Raw genomic sequence first — 14,054 nt, forward strand, 5'->3', positions numbered from 1 at the left:
AGCGTTTGTAATTGAGATGGCACATTTGTCACGCTGTAACAGACTGAAAAGTGCAAATCGTCTCTTACCAAACTTTTACTTAACACACAGTAACATGAGATTAGCAAAAGCAGCCCCAAGGGTTGTGCCAGTGGAATCGAACTTCCCCTGCCGTTGTATGTGTTGTACGTCACCGCGTTTGAGAACGAGGAGATTTGGTCTTGACCGTGTTTACGCAAAGCAAGCTTATCAAGTTTCTCGACAAGCCTAACAAGGAACTCATCAAGGAAAATGATGTGTCTTTTCCAACGAGTTCCTTGGTCGTGTGTACGAGGCCTGAGGGTGGTCCAGGTCTAGGGGGAAGAGAGGATAATTGGTGATAGTGTGCAGGGGTAAAAAGGGAGACATGAGGCTGGTGCCGTACTGTACTGTATGGAATCCCAAACTTGTAGGCTATGACGGCGTAGGAAGCTTAGTTAATTCCCCAGAATATCTACAATGAAATCTACCATTATGTAGTACAAGGGCCCACATAAATGGGTTGTTTAGGTTTGTCACTGCATTATATTGTTTTGGTCAATTTAAAGGACATTGTATCTGGGTTGTACAATTAAACTGTAATGTGTATAGACAACTTTATATGGGTGGGTGAACACACATTCATGTGGAATGTGTGAGAGATCTCTACAATATCATTGGCAGCCTTATACAGTTCTATAAAGGTGTGTAAATGTCTTTTTTTTTTTTTTTTTTACAGTGACTGGATTTAATCTGTGGGGATCTGTGTTTGCCACTGGTATTGTCTGCACATTTTACTGCACATTGGTAAGTATTCAGCCTTATTTCTGTATGCAGTTAGGCTTTACAGCTAGGTAAGGGCTCATGTATACACAGACTAGGTTGACCGCCAGCCGGGGGAAAACGCTCTGCGTTTTTTGCTGTGATTTTGCCGTGTTTTGCTGCTGGCTGTCAAAATATTCCTATCCTGAACGCTGTCCTTATGCAAATACTTACCTTATGAGAAGACATTTCTTGGGATTTCACAGTTGTGTATATGTTCCTTCTCAAGTAAACACTTTATTGTAGCTTACTTAACTTCCATTAAGCAAAGACTTTTATTTCAGTGGTGCAATTTGTTTTTATTTTTTGTTTAATTTTAGATGTGTATATGATCGTTTTTTGTGTGTGTGTGTGTGTGTATATATATATATATATATATATAGGTTTATTTATTATTCTATCTATACGGTAGCTTAATTTCCAATGATCTACTTTTTCCTCTGTGGATTCTAACCTGGAATTACATTGATCTTTTATTATGTAATCGGTGCTATTCTTTTTACTTAGGGAGGACTCAAGGCAGTTGTATGGACAGATGCCTTTCAGATGGTTGTGATGGTCGTTGGATTTTTATCAGTTCTTGTTGAGGGAACAATCCAAAATGGAGGTCCAAGCGAAGTATGGAAGATAGCTAGGAATGGATCACGCTTGGACATTGTTGAGTAAATATCAAGCAAGGATAATTATTTTCTAATGGATTTAAATGTTAAACTAAACAAAATAAATATGAAAAAGTCAGGTTTACTTTAAATTATTGCTATAATTTCTGAATAATAAGTAGTTGAAAAGTTTTTTTCAGAGGCTCTAACAGAGAAGCCACCCACATGCAAGACTGAGGAGGGGCTTCTCTATTAGGGCCTATTGAGAAAAGGTAATGAATGTGCAGACCTGGGAACCCATTGGCACAGAGGAAGACAAGATCATGGACTTGCCAAGCAAAGGCTCCATGGCTACGGGTTCACATCACCTATTGAGTTGAAATCTGTAGTTGATGGTATGAATACCACAAGACTCTGGTCCGGCCTCACCTGGAGTATGCTGGCCAGTTCTGGGGACCAGTTCTCAGGAAGGGTGTACTGGAAATGGAGCGAGTACCAGGAAGGGCAACAAAGCTAATAAAGGGTCTGGAGGATATTAGTCATGAAGAAAGGTTGCGAGCACTGAACTTACTCTCTCTGGAGAAAAGACACTTGAGAGGGGATATGATTTCAATTTACAAATACCGTACAAGTGACCCCACAATAGGGATACAACTTTTTTTTGCGGAAGAGAGTTTAAAGGGGTTGTAAAGGTTTGTGTTTTTTCGCCTTAATGCATCCTAAACGTTTTTAAAACTTTTTTTGCATTGATACATGTTCCCTGGGGCAGGACCCAGGTCCCCAAACCCTTTTTAGGACAAAAACTTGCATATTAGCCTTTAAAATTAGCACTTTTGATTTCGAACGTTTGAGTCCCATAGACTTTAATGGGGTTCTAAAGTTTGTGCGAACGTACGGTCCGTTCGAAGGTTCTGATGAGAATAGGGGGGGGGGGGTGTTCGGCTCATCCCTATTTGGGAGTTTATTTATTTAATTGGTCAAAATATAATTTTTTTTTTAATCTATAAAAGTGCTAAACACATCTAGCATTTAGGTGCATTTACGCGCATTGGCTTTATTTATGCCCAAAAGCTCCTCTCCTGAACGTAGCTCTTCTGCGTTCAGGAGAGGAGCTTTGACTGCCTGTAAACTCTGGTAAAAGCCTATATGTGCCTTAACACATATGCTTTTATTGAGTTTAGGGGCTTTGGCAAAAACAAATCCAAAAGTGTTTTTTTTTTTGCCAAAGCCCTGAACTCATCTCAATAAAAGCCTATGGCCCGGATTCACATACCTTGGCGCATAGTTATGCCGGCGTAGCGTATAGAATATATGCTACGCCGACGTAGCGCAGAGCGGCGAGCACAGTATTCACAAAGCACTTGCTCCCTAATCTACGCTGGGTTTCCTTAGCATAACTCGTCGTAAGTGGCAGTGGGCGTGAGCCATGCTAATGAGGCATGACCCCATGTAAATGATGGACCGAGCGCCATCAAGATACGAATAACGAACGGCGCATGGATACTTCACAGTGCGCATGCTCAGAATCACATCGAAACAACTGCCTAAGTTATGTCGAATCACTGCCTACGACTTGAACGTAACCTACGACTAGCCCTATTCACGTACTACGTAAACAACGTAAAAAAACAACGGCTGTGTTCCCTGGTGCAGCCATTTGCATTGATGCTGCTGACTTACACCTGCTTTATGAGGCTTAACATAGGTTTTTACCAGAGTTAAGGAGCAGCAGAGTTTAGAGGCAGTCAGAGCTCACCTCTTGTAGGCAGAAGAATCGCGCTCAGGAGGAGCTTTTGGGCATAAAAAATGCCAAACGTGTCTAAAAGCACCTAAATTCTAAGTGCGTTTAGAACTTCAGGACTTATTTATTTCATAAGACAGAATTAATTAATCTGGCCAATAAAATAAATGCTGCTAAACTCGCCTAAACCGGTTTGAGAAAATGCAACTTAGGTGAGTTTTTTATATTTTTTTGAAAATTATTTTTATTGGAATTTTTCATTATAAAGGTACAAAACAAGGCCATTGGGGCATACCTGAGGCAATTGGTGCACATAGCCATGTGCACAACTCACCATGTATCTCAAAATGAAAACATATATAACTATAACTAAAGAACCAAAACAACCACATATTTGGTATCCAGATTTCACTTACTAGGATGATGGTAGGAGATATCTTTTCCTGTGGAACTATTCTTCCTTCCTAGCTGTCTGAGCTGGAAGTTACAGGAGCAATCAAGATTAAGTGTGATCACTTGACCTCTGGACTAACCCCACCATTCACTTATCTGAGGCATGAACCTCAGCACTCAACAGGGCCGGGTAATTATGGAATCATGGGCTGGTCATCTGCCGTAGACTCTGAGTCCGTACACAAGTGCCAAACTTTAACACTGTCAGAAGAAAGAGTGTTTACAATACACTTTAGTGTGCATAAAGTCTCAGGAGGCTGGCGGGTGCCAGCTCTCTAACAACCATCATTCCTGAGCTGGATCTGTCACATTTAGCAGTAGTAGGAATACCATTGCTAAATGTTTTACTTACTGTTGCAGCAGGAGGTCCAGTTTGTATTAAAGTAAGGTGTAAAAAAATGTGTTAAATACAACAAAATTAAAAGATTATCACGTGGTATTTAACGCATGTTTGTTAGTGAATTGCCTGCTTCTGAGATAAATACGGCATGAGTTATTTTAATGCAAAAATTAATGCTGTATTATTTCTTAGTGAATTGACTGCTGTATCCCATTAGGAAGATTTACCATCACTTCCTGTACTGGGCATAGCAGAGGCAGAGTGACCAAGAAGTTTTCAGCTCACCGTATTTCAGGCAGGATCAACTTAAATTTTTTTTGTTCTTATCGGTTATAACAAAATGCTTTCAATTGCATATTTAAAGTGGTTAAAAATACAGTTTTAAAAAAAAATATCAAACATGTTATATTAACCTGCTCTGTGAGTGAGTGGGTGAGTGAAAAACGTATATAGTGCTGCACATGCGAACTGAATCGCCTCTGGGCGCTTGTTGACCATTTCTCCTTTGATCTCAAAAGAGATGGGTTTTGATCTTTCTCCTAAAGGCCAAGTGGTTCTCCTCCAACCGAATGGAGGTTGGTAAAGTGTTCCAAAGTCGAGGGCCCAGGACAGCAAATCTTATTTCTCCTTTGGACTTGTATCTGGTTTTGGGGATTTGGAGTAAATTTTGGTTTGAAGATCGCAGAACGCGATTGGGGTTGTAAGCCTTTAGTTTTTCGCATAGATATTTGGGGGCATTTCCCAAAATACATTTATGCGTCAGACAAAGCGCTTTGAAAGTGATTCTATCTTTTACTGGCAGCCAGTGAAGGCTTCTCAGTGAGGGTGAGATTAATTCCCAAGGTTTTTTCCCAGTCTTAAGTCGCGCGGCCGTATTCTGAACAACTTGCAAGCGAGCGATTTGGTACTTTGGGAGTCCGAGGTACAGGGCATTTGCATAGTCGAGTCTGGAGTTAACGATTGTTCCCACCACGACTGCTATGTCCTCTTTGGGAATAAATGGCATAAGTCTGCGTAGTAGGCGCAGCAGATGGTGGGATCCGCTGACTACTGACCCTATTTGTGCATCCATTGTCATGTCGGTGTCAATGATGACCCAGAGACTTTTAACTTTGGTGCTAGGGGTGATGATTTTGCCCAGAATGGGCGGAGGTGTCCAGGTTGTTACCGGTTGATTCTTTCAATTAGCGTGAAACAGAAGAAGTTCTGTTTTCGATCCGTTGAGTTTAAGATAACTCTTTGTCATCCAGTTCTCTATCAAAGAGAGGCAATTCTCTAGAGCGAGATGATCCTTTTTGTTGCAGATGCGAAAGTACAATTGTGTGTCATCCGCAGTGGTAGAGCAGCTTTTGGCTGCTAATGATTTAAAAAAGGGGGCGAAGATAGATATTAAACAGCACCGGGGACAGGGGGGATCCTTGAGGGACTCCGCTTGACACCGTGCGTTTTTCAGAAGTGAACGGTCCCAGTTTCACTACTTGTGATCGGTTTTCCAAAAAGGAGGAGAACCAGGATAAGTCACATTCTGCGACTTTGGCTACTTCAACTAGCCGAGTCAGCAATAGTTTGTGGTCTATCGTGTCAAAAGCTGTGCTGAGGTCCAAGAGTACTAGAAGACAAGATTCTCCTTCGTCTGAGGCCTCTAGAGCATCATCCCATATTTTGAGCAATGCTGTTTCCATCCCGTGTCCTGGACGGAAACCCGATTGAAAAGGATCGAGCAAATTATGGGTGTCTAAATGCTGTTGCAGCTGTTGTACCACCACTTTCTCCATTATCTTGGAGAAGACGTTCAGGCCTGTTATGGGACGACGATGTTCAGGGTCCTTGGGGTCAAGAGTGGGCTTCTTTAGGATGGGTTTGATTATACCTTGTTTCAACAGGGTGGGCACTATGCCCTCCCTGAATGACTGGTTAATCAGCTGCTTGATAGGTGGTGCAAGAATATTGGCACATTCCTTAAGCAGGTTGGTGGGGATAATATCATTTGGCGCTGTGCTATTTCGCAGGGCGCTGATGATATTTTTTGTGTCCTCGATGGAGATGGGTTTAAGGGTAAACATTGTTGATTGGGGCTGATTCCCGTGGGAATTGGGCGGGTGACTTAGGGGGAAATTGGGGGGGGGATGCTGTTTTGCCGAATGCTTTCACGGATCCTTTCGATTTTGTTAACGAAATGATCCGATAATTCATTGCAAAATTTTGGAGTATCTGAATTGGGAGCTTCTAAACAGACTGGATTCATGGTCTGGGTGACAAGCTTGAAGAGTTCGCGGGGACGGTTTAGGGCATTGGTGATGATCTTGGAAAAATGATTTTTTCTGGCCTTGAAAATTTCTTTGTGGTATTTTTTTGTTATTTCCTTGTAGATGGCGTGGTTTTCGTCTGTGGTGCTTCTTTTCCAAGCTGCTTCTGCTCTTCTGCGTTCTTGCTTAAACAACGCCAGCTGGTTGTTAAACCAGCTGGAGTTGTTTTTCCGGATGCTGGTTTTGCATTTGGGCGCTACTAAGTCGGCTGACTGTAGTAGAGCTATGTTAATGGCATCCAGGGTTTCAGTGGCTGATTGATGTGAGTGGATTGTTTTTACTTTGTTCCCTAATGTTGTTTTAAAGAGTTCTGAATGGAACAGAGCGGCCTCAAACCTCCTCTTCTGGGTTCACCCACCGGCACTCTTTGCTCCTCCTCAATCAGCCAATCAGAGGAGAGAGGGGGCAGGGCCGAGCCGCGGCTCTGTGTCTGAGTGATCACACAGAGCAGCAGCTTGGCTTGGGTGCCCCCATAGCAAACTGCTTGCTGTGGGGACACTCGACAGGAAGGAGGGGCAAGGTTCGCAGACGAGGAATCTGAGAAGAGGAGGATCCAGGCTGCTCTGTGCAAAACCACTGCACAGAGGAGGTAAGTATGGTATAACATGTTTGTTAAAAAAAAAAATCAAGACTTTTATATATATATATATATATATATATATATATATATATATATATATATATATATATATATATATATATATATATATATATATATATATCACTTTGAGGCAAATATGGTTTGACTTTAGAAACACTTTAACATACTCAAAAGGAACAAATAAGGGAAGTTCCTATAATCTTACTTCAACTTCAGATTGAATGCGTGACGTATTGTTTTATGTTTTTGTGTATACTATGAACTATGAGGAGTTTTTAAGAAATGTCATTGTGAACTATTTGCAAAGACAATAAATCGTATCTTATCTTGTCTTATCTTCTCTTATCTTTTTTTATCATTATTATTTTACAGTTTCGATGTAGATCCACTAAGAAGACATACCTTCTGGACTATTGCAGTGGGAGGAACATTTACATGGCTAGGCATTTATGGGGTCAACCAGTCAACTATTCAGAGATGCATTTCGTGCAAATCAGAAAAACATGCAAAACTGTAAGTTGAATAAAATCACTAGATCTTTTGAAACCACTTGACAAAACATACTGTACTTTGGTAACATATGCTATAAGCGGCCCTCAAAATTTCCACTCACCTGAGGCTGCATTGTTGGGCACAGGTGAGGCTGCATTATTGAGCACAGATGAGGCTGCATTGTTGGACACAGGTGTGGCTGCATTGTTGGGCACAGGTGAGGCTGCATTGGTAAGCACAGGTGAGGCTGCATTGTTAGGCACAGGTGAGGCTGCATTGTTGGGCACAGGTGAGGCTGTGATGATGGGCACAGGTGAGGCTGCATTGATGGACACTGGTGAAACTGCATTGTAGAGCAGTGAGGCTGCATTGTTGGGCACAGGTGAGGCTGCATTGATGAGCACATGTGAGGCTGCATTGTTGGACATGTAAGGCTGCATTGTTGGGCACAGGGGAGGCTGCATTGATGGGCACAGGTGAAGCTGCATTGATGATCAGTGAGGATGCATTGTTGGGAGCATGGGAGGCTGCATTGAAGGGCACAGGTGAAGCTGCATTGATGATCAGTGAGGATGCATTGTTGGGCACAGGTGAGGATGCATTGATGAGCACAGGTGAAGCTACATTGATGAGCAGTGGGGCTGTATTGTTGGGTACAGGTGAAGCTTCATTGATGAGCAGCGAGTCTGCATTGTTGGGCACAGGTGAGGCTGCATTGACGGGCACAGGTGAGGCTGCACTGATGGGCACTGATAAAGTTGCTTTTAATATTTATTTTTCAACTTAATTCTGCATAAAACATTTGAGTGTCATTTCATGAGATCATTTATGAGGGCGGGTTTAGGGGCAAAATTAGGGGCAGGGTAGGGGTTGGGTGGAGCCACTGGTGGCGAGTAACCCTTAAGGCCTGGCTAGTAGCTCAGGACCTGAAATTGTGAGCCCACTATAAGGATTATTTTCAAAAATCCTGTTTTTAAGTATGATTCTCTTGCCACACCAAAATGTTTTACTGTTTTTTTTAGAGGCTAGTGCTGTTACTTGTCAAACATAAAGAAAACTATAATTTACCCTAATGCAAAAACACAGAAACAATATCTCTTATTTTATATTCTGTGGCCCAGATTCACGTAGATGGGCGCAAACTTGTGCGGGCGTAACGTATCTCATTTACGTTACGCCGCCGCAAGTTTTTCAGGCAAGTGCTTTATTCACAAAGCACTTTCCTGTAAAGTTGCGGCGTTGCGTAGCGTAAATCACCCGGCGGAATTCAAATTCAGCAGGTAGGGGGCGTGTTTCATTTAAATGAAGCGCGTCCCCGCGCCGAACGAACTTCGCATGCGCCATCCCTAAAATATCCCAGCGTGCATTGCTCTAAATGACGTCGCAAGGACGTCATTGGTTTTGACGTGGACGTAAATTACGTCCAGCACCATTCACGGACGACTTACGCAAACAACGTAATTTTATAAATTTTCGACGCGGGAACGACGGCCATACTTAACATTGACTGCGCCTCATAGACCCAGGGGCAACTTTACGCCGGGAAAAGCCTAACGTAAACGTCGTAACTTTACTGCGTCGGACGCGCGTACGTTTGGGAATTCGCGTATCTAGATAATTTGCATACTCTACGCGGATTTTGACGGAAGCGACACCTAGCGGTCAAAAAAAAAAAATGCAGTTAAGATCCGACGGCGTAAGAGACTTGCGCCTGTCGGATCTAATGGATATCTATGCGTAACTGATTCTAAGAATCAGTCGCATAGATACGACGGCGCTAGGCAGAGATACGACGGCGTATCTGGAGATGCGCCGTCGTATCTCTTTTGAGAATCTGGGCCTGTGTATTTTTCTTTGTGCCCAGGTCCAAAAAAAGGGTTTATGGGAAATAGGAGTCGAGTAATTTAGGCAGATTTAAAAGTTCTACAAAATACCAAATAGTCAATTTCTGCCCCGTAAAATGTGTTTTTATTTTGGGGAGGTGTATTTGGGGTAGCTTCGTTCATTTCATATGATAGTGTCCAGTTTTTAGCTGGACATATAATTTAGCCATATAAAACCAGAAGAACAGGTTTGTGGGGCCAAATCAGGAAAATAATCAAATAGGTGGATTAAAAAAAAAAAAAAATAACTTGTCTATAGTCTTTGGCTAATAAAGCTTGTGGCCTTTCTTCCAGAAGACTTTTACGCAACTCATATTGATATGGGAGACATTTTATTTTGTGTATAAGTAATGTTACAATATTACCAACACATGCCACAAATAGTACTTTTTACATGTATAGATCACAGTATATTGCAACACTATTCTAGGATAGACAATTGTTTTACAGCTGTAAATGAACTGATTCAAATTATTAAAATAATAGTAGCTTCCAGATAATGGATAGGATTTTATCTTTACTTAAAAGCTTGGACTCTTTTTGCTGTTTAGATTAGATTCTGCGCACTTGACAAATATAAAGATAAACCTCAAAAGAAAAAAGGACACATTGTAATTTTATTATTGATACTAAAAACATATAATATAAACTGCTAAAGACACATGGTAGATATGGCATGCAATAATTTATCAAACATACACAAGTAAAAAGAGTTCCTATACTCAAGTTGAGGAGGGTAAATAGCAGTTACATAAAAGACAGCCGTAGCCAACCACTAAAAATAGCATTTATTTTATTCATTTAACCAGACCATTTGGCTGGCCAAAGACCAGGCCACTTTTTGCGATTTGGCACTGCATCACTTTAACTGACATCTGCGCGGTTGTGCGACGCTGTACCTAAACAAAATTGACGTCCTTTTTTTCCCACAAATAGAGCTTTCTTTTTGGTTTGAATTTCTTGCGCTATAAACAAAAATAGAACGACAAATGCAATATTTATTACTTTTTGCTATAATAAATATCCCCCAAAAATATATAAAAACATATTTTTTTCCTCAGTTTAGGGTGATACGTATTCCTCTACATATTTTTGGTAAAAAAAAAAATCACAATAAGCGTTTATTGATTGGTTTGCGCAAAATTTGTAGCATTTACAAAATATGGGATAGTTTTATGGCTTTTTATTAATATTTTTTTTTACCACTAATGGCGGCGATCAACGATTTTTTTCGTGACTGCGCCGATGCGTATTCTTCTACATATTTTTGGAAAAAAAAATCACAATAAGCGTTTATTGATTGGTTTACGCAAAAGTTATAGCGTCTACAAAATAGGGGATAGTTTTGTGACATTTTTTTACTAGTAATGACGGCGATCTGCGATTTTTATTGTGACTGCGACTTTATGGCAGACACATCGGACATCATTTTTGGACCATTGTCATTTTTACAGCGATCAGTGCTTTAAAAAATGCACTGATTACTGTAAAAATTACACTGGCAGTGAAGGAGTTAACCTGTAGGGGGCACTGTAGGGGTTAAGTGTGACCTAGGTAGTGCTTCTAAATGTTAGGGGGCGTGGCATGTCATTGATTGCTGTTCCCAATGACAGGGAACAGACGATCAGTGACATGTTACTAGGAAGTAAAGGGAGATTTTGTGTTTACACTAACATCTCCCTATTCTTCAGCTCTGTGACCCGATCACGGGACACCGGCGGACATCGAGTCACCGGGTCCTGTGGGCACGATCACGGAGCTCGCGACCACACGGCCGACAAATTATAGGGGACGTATATATATGCCCATTTGCCAAGCCGTGCCATTCTGTCGACGTAAATCTGCGTGCGGCGGTCCTTAAGCAGTTAAAATGCCTAAAGAACATCCACATAATTACAAATTGTATAATATATGTATCCAGTACCTTAGTTCCACTTAATTGCCGACCCTGTGTATAACATTAAAAACAATGACCGCCAAAACGTTCCGAACATCATATATTTGCATAAACAGTGAATGAACGGCTCATTGCCGCAGTATGAACTTCAATGGTTAATATCATAAATTAAAGGTTACATCCACAGAGTATTCAAACTCCTGGCAGCTCCAGCATATGAAATAGAGAGTGCACTGGCAGAGTTTAAGATCCTCAAAAATCTTTAATTGGTTAAAATAAATATTATACTGTACTTATAAAACTGATATGAAGACAAGCGTCTTGCTAATTTTCTCCAACCTCTAATATCCTTCGGACATGTTTTGAGGCAACGTCTCTTCATTAGGGCCATGTGAATGGTTTGAGTGCATTCATTGGTTGATAAAATGTTCCTTATGGAAATTATGGGGTTAATTTACTAAAGGCAAAACGTTGCCCTCTACAAGTGCAGTTGCTCCAAAGCTTAGTAAATGAGGTAAAGCTTCACTTTGCAAAGAGTACCCAATCATGTGCAAGGAAAATACAAAAAACAGCAGAGCTTCTGCTCATTTACTAAACTCTAGAGAAATTGCACTTGCAGAGTGCAACTGCATTTTGCAAAGTGCATAGTCTCTTTGCCTTTAGCAAATCAACCTCTATATGAGACGTGTGTCTTTGTATCACTTTTGTAAGTGCAATATATTTATTTTAACCAAAATAAAGATTTTTTTTTTGTGTTTACCAATGTTTTTTTATTGCAGCATAAGAAAAAAACATACAGAGATAGCATATAACAAATATCAGTTTGGACAGATATAGCACGAATGCTAAAAAACATACATAACATTGGCCATTTCCCTATGTGGGAGTAATGGCTGGAATCAACTAGGCAGTATTATAACCAGGGCTCAAAATTTCAACTCCTGAGCTACTAGCCAGGCCTCAAGGCGTATTCTCCACCAGTTGCCCCACCCAACCCCTACCATGTCCCGCCCCCAGACACGCCCTTATAAATTATCTCATGAAATGACACTTAAATGTTTTATGCAGAATTAAGTTATAAAAATAAATATTAACAACAACTTTATCCGTGCCCAAAAATGCAGCCTGCCCATGTCTACCAATGCAGCATGTGTCCCCAGTGCAGCCACCTATCCCCAGTGAAGCCAGTGTCCCCAGTGCAGCCAGTGTCCCCAGTGCAGTCAGTATCCCCAATGCAGCAAAATGTCCCCATAGCAGCCAGTGTCCCCATTGCAGCCTACATGTGCTGAGTGAGAGGAGGAGAGGAGCCGCCGCCACCGCAGCCTTGTTGTTCACTGCGAGCCGCCATATACAGCCCCTCCCCCTTGTCCGGGAAACTTTGATAGACAGATCACCCGTCCAATCCTGGGATGGGTGATCTGTCTATCAAAATGCCTGGACAAAGGGGAGGGGCTATATATGGCAGCTCGCCGCGGGGAACACAGCTATTGAATTGAAAGCTGCCATGTTCCCCACGCTTTGAACAACCAGTCGGCGGCGGCTCCTCTCCTTGCTCCCACCCCCTTGCTCCCAGGCAGCCCACACTCGCCAGCCCTTAAAATTTACTCGCAAAATGCGAGCAGGCGAGTGCAAATTTTGAGGGCTGTTATAACTATTTGGCCACAATGACAGGTAAACTTAAAACAATGCCATTTAAGCAGAAAATAAAAGGGGAGAAAGCATAATATGAAAGAAATGTAACAAAAAGAAAAAAAGATACAATAGGTACAAGGCACAAAATCTTAGCATTGCCGGTATGAGGCTATCCATACTTTTTTATAACTTTACATATTCATATGCGGACCAAAATCCCCATTTTCAATTAAAGACAGGCATACTATCCACAGTGGTATGGGGCTCCAAAACATTGAATAACCTCTATACGCCTCAGCACTTGTTCACGGGGGACCTCGGGGGAGCGCCAGTGTAATGCGTGTGAGCCAGTTTATGGCATGGGGGAGACACTTCTGGTAGTACAGCAAAAAATAGGCACATCTAAAAAGTCAGGATCAGCTGCATCCCTGTGATCTGAGCAACCTTAGTTAACACCCACTGCTTTAGGGGCTTAATTACTCTACAGCTCCAGAAAATATGGAGGTGTGTGTCTCTATCAGGGCATGCCTGGAACTGAGGGGTAGAACGTTTAACCACCGTTTTCTTCACTGCCATTGACTTTGTGCATCAATGCATATTGAACAGCATATCCAACCAATCCTCAGGGGAAATTTCCTGGCCTGTTTCCCCCTCCCAACTGAGCATTGCTGAAGATTAAAGCCCTGTACACACGGGCAAGAATCTCGTCAGGAAAAAAATACTTTGTTTTTCCCAATTAGATTCTTGGCAAGAATCTCTTGCCACCCGAGTGTACAGACTCTCCTTTCAAAAGAACCACGGTTCTCTTGAAAGGCAAGAACGTGGTGTCGTCATCGTAGAAATTGTACCCTTATCTCTAGAGGAGGATCTCAACAGGTGCTCAAAAGTGGTATCTGTGCTTATCGCTTCCAGGGAGTAGTGGTTGGAGAAAAAGTGTCTAATCTGCAAGTTTTTATAAAATTCTGTTTGAGGTAGAGCATAGCTCAGTCAGAGAGAGGAAAAAGGGGGTTCTCAGGTCAGAGACTCCAGAGTAACAATATCATTATCAAATCCACCTGGAGAAATCACAGTCAGAATTAAAATTAGGAAGGAACCTAGGGTCCCCTAAAAAGGAGGACAATCAAGGTTTAAGGAGTATCAAGGTATATTTTGTCCTATATAAATACCATAAATATAATGATTGGCTGACCACTCCATTTAGGCAGGTTAGGTCTTTGGGGAAGACTGAGCCAATTGAAGATTTTTTGAGGATCTTCCATTATGCCAGTGTGCTTTCTCTTTCCTGATGATT

The 14,054-nt window shown here is 41.6% G+C and overlaps 1 protein-coding gene across 3 annotated transcripts in view; it reads left to right on the plus strand.

Annotated features, from left to right (window-relative positions):
* The window catches only part of SLC5A12 (solute carrier family 5 member 12), a 64,862-nt gene that overhangs the window by 24,688 nt on the left and 26,120 nt on the right, over positions 1 to 14,054 (plus strand). For all 3 annotated transcript variants that reach the window (XM_040328355.1, XM_040328356.1, XM_040328353.1), the window contains exons 4-6: positions 737 to 804; positions 1,327 to 1,481; positions 7,232 to 7,372. In XM_040328355.1, the coding sequence (XP_040184289.1) occupies positions 737 to 804; positions 1,327 to 1,481; positions 7,232 to 7,372 (364 nt within the window). The remainder of the gene's footprint in view (positions 1 to 736; positions 805 to 1,326; positions 1,482 to 7,231; positions 7,373 to 14,054) is intronic.

The sequence above is a fragment of the Rana temporaria genome, chromosome 11 (assembly GCF_905171775.1).
Source record: "Rana temporaria chromosome 11, aRanTem1.1, whole genome shotgun sequence".
Taxonomy (NCBI): Eukaryota; Metazoa; Chordata; class Amphibia; order Anura; family Ranidae; genus Rana; species Rana temporaria.